The 6,000-nt window shown below is 47.8% G+C and overlaps 1 protein-coding gene across 1 annotated transcript in view; it reads left to right on the top strand.

Annotated features, from left to right (window-relative positions):
* Positions 1 to 647: 647 nt before the first annotated feature.
* TSPAN16 (tetraspanin 16) overlaps positions 648 to 6,000 on the top strand; it is a 15,176-nt gene continuing 9,823 nt past the window's right edge. The window contains 2 exon segments of the mRNA XM_088023486.1: positions 648 to 713; positions 3,210 to 3,397. Of these exon segments, the coding sequence (XP_087879612.1) occupies positions 648 to 713; positions 3,210 to 3,397 (254 nt within the window).

Here is a 6,000-nt window from a genome sequence, read left to right as displayed (position 1 = left end):
TGTCACCCGGGGCAGTTACCTAGACCTCTGAGCCCTGTGAGAAGGATGAGGTTGAGTCAAGTGAGCTAATGTGGAGGCAGAGGCTTGGGGGACCTGATGGCTTGTAGCTAGATCCTGCTTCCTGGAGCTTCTTCATTCATTCATTCCACACCCGTTTCTTGAGCACCTACTGTGTACCAGGCTTTGGGAACGCAACCAAGACTAGGGCAGCCCAGGACCGTGCCCACTCGGAGCTCCCAGTCTAGCAGGGCCATTCACCACAAGAGCGGTCAGTGCTGAACGCTATGCCCAGAGGGCCCAGGTGGTATCTGGGGTGTACCAGGGCAGAACGTCATGCCTTCTCTCCACCCCTGGTGCAGCCTATCTGGAGGATGAGGAGCCAGCAGGGGTAGCTCGGGGCACCTGCTTCCCAGGCACGGGGAGCCTTGCTCCGGCATCCGATTGTGATGTGATAGAGGCTTATGATTGAGGAGGGGTGGCTGCTGGGGCCCCTCCCTGGCAGATGATCAGACAGCCAGGAGAGAGAGGGGCAAGTCAGCCTTGGTGCCCCTGACCCTAAGACCTATACCATCTGGGGAAACAGTAGCCCTGAAGTTTATTTAGGAAGATGCTGACTAAAACGGCCGGAGCACCCCAGTCTGGCCGACATGGATGAAATGCACACTCCGTATTCTTCCCTGAAGAGACTGTTATCTTTCTTCAGTGGCTTCGTGGTTGGAAGTATGTCACCACCCAGGCCCTGGGGCTTTGCAGCCCTTCCTCCATAGCTGGCTCCCTCAAAGACAGAAATAAGTTGATCCAAATTCACTGGCATCCAGATCGGTGGTCCCCAGGGAAGCAGGAAGGATGTAGGGCACACTGACGAGAAGCAGGACACATTGAGAACAGGTGTAGGCTCTATCGACTCAGAGTCGGTGAAATCAAGCACAGAGGCTGTGATGGGGGCGCTGGGGAGGAGAGGGGGTTGGGGCCGGGGTTGGTGGCAGAAAAGCTTGACTGTAAGTCAAATCCTGCAGAACACTAAGTTGTTTGGGAAGGACAAAAGGGAGTGGTTATTTTTCTGGGTCCTTTAAATTCTTCAAAATACTTTTTTTCTTACTATAAAAGTGACCCCAAATTGCATCGTTAAGAAGCAATCATTTTGGGGTGCCTGGGTGGCGCAGTCGGTTAAGCAGCCAACTCTTGGCTTTGGCTTGATCTCCAGGTGGTGAGATCGAGCCCCGCCCCCCGTTGGGCTCCGTGCAGAGTCTGCTTGGGATTCTCTTTCTCTCCCTCTGCCCCTTCCCCTCTCTCAAAATAAAATAAATCTCCTATTTTTTCTTTTTTAAAGATTTTATTTGGGGGCGCCTGGGTGGCTCAGACTGTTAAGCATCTGCCTTCGGCTCAGGTCATGATCCCAGGGTCCTGGGATCCAGCCCCGCATCGGACTCCCCGCTCAGCGGGAAACTCCTTCTTCTCCCTCTCCCACTCCCCCTGCTTGTGCCCTCTCCCTCACTGTCTCTCTATCAAATAAATAACTAAAATCTTTTAAAAAATAAAAATAAAAAAATAAGCAATTGTTTTGATAGCCAAATGGCATTAAGAAAAGGTTGCCAGGAAAAAGAAGGATATTAAATATCACTCCTCATCTTGTTACCTGTGTTGTAACATTTTCATGGAAATTAAATGATACAGAACATTTAAAGAGCTTATGCCTATCATGGGAACATTGCTCAATAAATACCATCCCCATTTTTATATCCTTCCAGATTTTCCTGTTTACTTTTTAAAAACAGCAAAACAAACACAGGAAAGCTATTGCTTTACAATCCACTTTCCCCCTTTTAAAAAATTTAATTTCCCCTCCTTTTGGATAGACTTTATTTTTTAGAGCAGTTTTAGGTTCACAGCAAAATTGAGCAGAAGGTACTGAGATTTCCCATATACCCCTGCTCCACACACACACAGCCTTCCTCATCAGAACATTCCCACCGGAGCAGTATATTTGCTACAACGGATGAACTTACGTGGACATTATCATCACCCAGAATGCATAGTTTACATTAGGGTTCACTCTTGGTGTTGTACATTCTATGGCTTTTGACAATGTATCCACCATTTTAGTATTATTATACGGAGTAGTTTCACCGCCCTAAAAATCTCTGTGCTCCACCTGTCTTCCCTACCTCCCCACTAACCCCTGGCAACCACTGGTCCTTCTACTGTCTCCATAGTTTTGCCTTTTCCGGGATGACATATACTTGGAATCATGCACTGTGTAGCCTTTTCAGATTGGCTTCTTTCACTCAGTAATATGATTGCGAGTTTCCTTCATACCTTTTCATGGCTTAATGGCTTTTTTTTTAGTGCTAATCTTCCACTGAATGTACCACAGTTTATCCATTCACCTGCTGAAGGCTATCTTGGTTGCTTTCAAGTTTTGGCGACTATGAGCTTCTAGAAACATCCATGTGCAGGTTTTTGTGCAAACAATAGTTTTCAGCTCAGTTGTATAAATACCAAAGAACATCGCTACCATATCAATAAACATTCTCCTCCTACAATAAGGATCAGCCAACTACAGCTTTGTAAATAGACAGATAGATAGATATTATTTATTTGTAAATAAAATATATTTGTTTATGAATTGCACATGGCTGCTTTTGAGCTACACTGACAGAGCTGAATTGTTTCAGCAGAGGCCTTATGGCCTGCAAACTCACAATATCTGGGGCTTTTCACATACACAAAAATTGCCAACCCTTGCCCTAGAGCATTATTTAAAATAACTGTCTAGAGTCCCATTGCATGGCTGTCCCATGATTTACCTATCCAATGTGTATTATTGATTGCTTCAGGTAGTTTTATCCCTGAGCATTCTGATACTGAGGTATGTATGTGTGTGTCTATTAGCAGATCAGATATTAGGCTGAATAACTACAAATGTAATTTCTAGGTAAAGGGTTTTACTGTAAAACATTTAAGATTTTAAATATGAATTGCAAAGTGTCCTTCTGCACACCCTCTCCCTCAAAAAAGCTTGTTGCCTGGCAACAATATGTGAGAATGTCTCTCCACATCCTCACTAACTCCGGGTATTAATATTTTTTAATGTTTTTGCTGATTTTTATTTGCCTTTGCTCTTCCCCTCCCAACCCCCACCCCCAGCGAGAGTTCTATTTGTATACAACTAACAGACTGTTTTTCCCTGTCTGATTTTTGTCCTAAAGATGTCTGGTGTGATCCCCACTGGCCTGGGTATCTATGTTAAGTTCAGAGGGGCTGTCCTGACAAGGGTCCTTGGGCTGGCCTCTGCATATCTCCTTCACACTGGCTACCTGTGCCTGGCAATGGGCTGCATCATGGTGCTGCTTGGCTTTGCTGGGTGGTATGGAGCAAGCAAATAAAGCAGAGGTTTGTGAGTTGGAGGTTTGTTTGTGAGTTGGATCTGCACATAGCCCCCAAAACTCCCACCCCACCACCATGTGAATCCTTCCTTGCACCTATTACAAACCCCTGCCATCAGCATCCCCTATTTTTCAGTGTTTGTGGTGTCTCATATGATGGCATCAGATGCATCCATCTTTTCCTTTATGATATATCTCGGTTAGAACTCCTCTCCTACCCCAGGCCATACATTCTAGTCTCTTAGGTTTTCTTCCCATAATTTTAAGTTCTTAATTGCTCCCTTTTAGCTCTTTGGCTTTTGGGAGTTTGATTAGGTGTGTGTGGTGTGAGGTAGGGGTCAGTCCTCTTCTGCCTACACTAATTTCCATTATGCTTGGGTCTTTCCTGGGCACACTGCTCTGTTCCATCAGCCCATGGATATGTTCCCACTAACACAATACAGTTGTTATCCTCATGTTTGCCAAGTACATGTTCAAGAACATGAGGTAGGAAAGTTTTAAGCATGATCATGCAGACAGCATGTTGTAGATTTTACATGTCTTGCTCATTCTCACATATAGCCTTGGTTAACTCCCCAAAGGCCAGCTCCCATCTTCCCCACTCCCATTTCCCTTAGAATCTTGTCTGAGTGGACTAGCCCACCTTAGGTAAAATTTGTCTCCAGCATTTTTTGTTTTCCTTCCTTCACTGTGTTGTTGCAAAACTCTGGTTATTTCAATTTGGGGGTTTCAGGGAGATCCTTAGTAGGGTCATCTTTCAGAGCATAAACAATCTCCATTGTTAAAAAGCACCCCTCCCCCACCCTCCTCCTCCCTGAAACTCTATTATCTCATTTTCCTTCTTGATTACTCCATTCAGCAAATATTTATTGGACATGTCCTGTTCCGAAATAGTCCATTTTATTTTCAATATAATCTGGATGCTATTTTAGTCATAGTTTAGCTTGGAGGAATCAAAGAGCCCTCACACCCTACATCCAACCCATCAGCAAATCAGATTAACTTTGCCCTTCGCGTCTGTCCCTCCAAAGCCTCTGAGACCTCACTCAGAAAAGCAAAATCATTTTTTACGGTGTTGGGAGCCACAGAGGATTCTGAGCAGAGGAGGGATGTGCCCTGACTCAGGTGCTCACAAGCGCCCTCTGGTGGTCATTAGGGGAACAGAGTGTGGGGGACGAGGGCCTGACTGAGAGACCAGGGTGGAGGGACTGTGCTGGTCCAGGCGGGAGACAGTGGGGGCTGGGCCGGGTGAGGCTGTGGAAGGGGGGAGAAGTGGGCAGATTAGGGATAGATTCTGAAGATGGAACCTGTAGGACACACGGACGCCTGGATATCTATCCTCCAGCCACCTCAGTCACCCAGAGGCAGGGAGGTAGTAATATTAATGTTAATCCTCACAGTCTGTTACATGAGCCACTTGTCTGGGGTCCCACAACCGCTAAGCCCTGCTCCCATGTGTCCTTGTGGGTTCTGGGGTCCTGGGGTGTGTATCCACTGCGTTTTCCTGCCTTTCCATATCAGGACTAGATAAGCCCAGCCATGGGCCGGTCTGGCAACTCAAAGCCTCAATTAGCAAACAGATTTTAGTAATCATAATCAAATAGATGAAAGGAGAGCCAGGAGCTGACCTACTTTGCCCCCATCTGGCTTCCAGAGGCTCTCCAGAACTTACAGACACCCCTTGAGCTGGTCCCATGCCCACATTGTAACTGAGGCCTGGACTGAGCAGCAGTTTCTCCTTGATGGGTGACTTCAAGACATCCCCTCTGCTTGCTGTCTTTCTCATCGTTTTCCACTGGGCTTGTGAATTTTGTCTGAAACATAGGCCAGCAAACATAAGCCCCCCACCACTACCACCAACCCTGCAGCCACCGACCTGTCACCCTGCATCTTCCCTACAGCCCCCTCCCTCCTTCCCCCATTTGCAAGAGTTCTCGGCCTGCTTCTCACCCCAGGCCCCTCCCACCTCCTGCCTCTTTCTGTGTTCTGTCCTTCCCACCATTCCTCCTGTTTCCCCACAGGCTCCTGCTGTCGACGCACAGAGCCTTTACTAACCTAGAGGTCCCCTCCAGGTCTCCCAGGCGCTCAGAAAGTGCCGGGCTCCAGCTAGTGGCTCCAAGAATACCTCAGTGCCAACATCCTGGACGACATGCAGGAAAACGCCACGTGAAAGAAAGAAGCCCCACGCCCCACCCAAGGCTGAGTTCTTTCAAACTGATGAGGTTCCATGGCCCAGGGGTGGGGGGAGGGACATTCCCCACCCTTGCAGGGACACGGCTGAGCAGGCTCTCAGCCCCTTCCGACCCCTCTGTGTCTTCCAGTGTTTCCTGTCCACGGTTATCATCCTCATTGCTGAAATCATAGTCACCGCCGTGGTCCTTGCCTTATTCCACATTTTAAGTACTATGCTGTTGCTCCCACTCGGCATTAGAAAGAACTCGAAATCGCGAGAAGCACCACCCCTCCCCCCGGGAGCCGCCCACCTGGTGATACCCCTGGCCCATGGGTCCCTGGGGCTGGAGATGGGGTCTCCAGAAATGGGGTGAAGAACCAAAAACCTCAGCCGTCCCCTCGAAGGCCTCAAGAGACTGGCCGAGTTAATTTCATTCACCAT

Source organism: Eumetopias jubatus, unplaced genomic scaffold, assembly GCF_037043125.1.
Source record: "Eumetopias jubatus isolate StellerSeaLion01/CBP00866 unplaced genomic scaffold, mEumJub1_p1.0 scaffold_1, whole genome shotgun sequence".
NCBI lineage: Eukaryota > Metazoa > Chordata > Mammalia > Carnivora > Otariidae > Eumetopias > Eumetopias jubatus.
The sequence above is the reverse complement of the archived record's forward strand: the minus strand, read 5'-3'. Positions and strand labels throughout refer to the sequence as shown.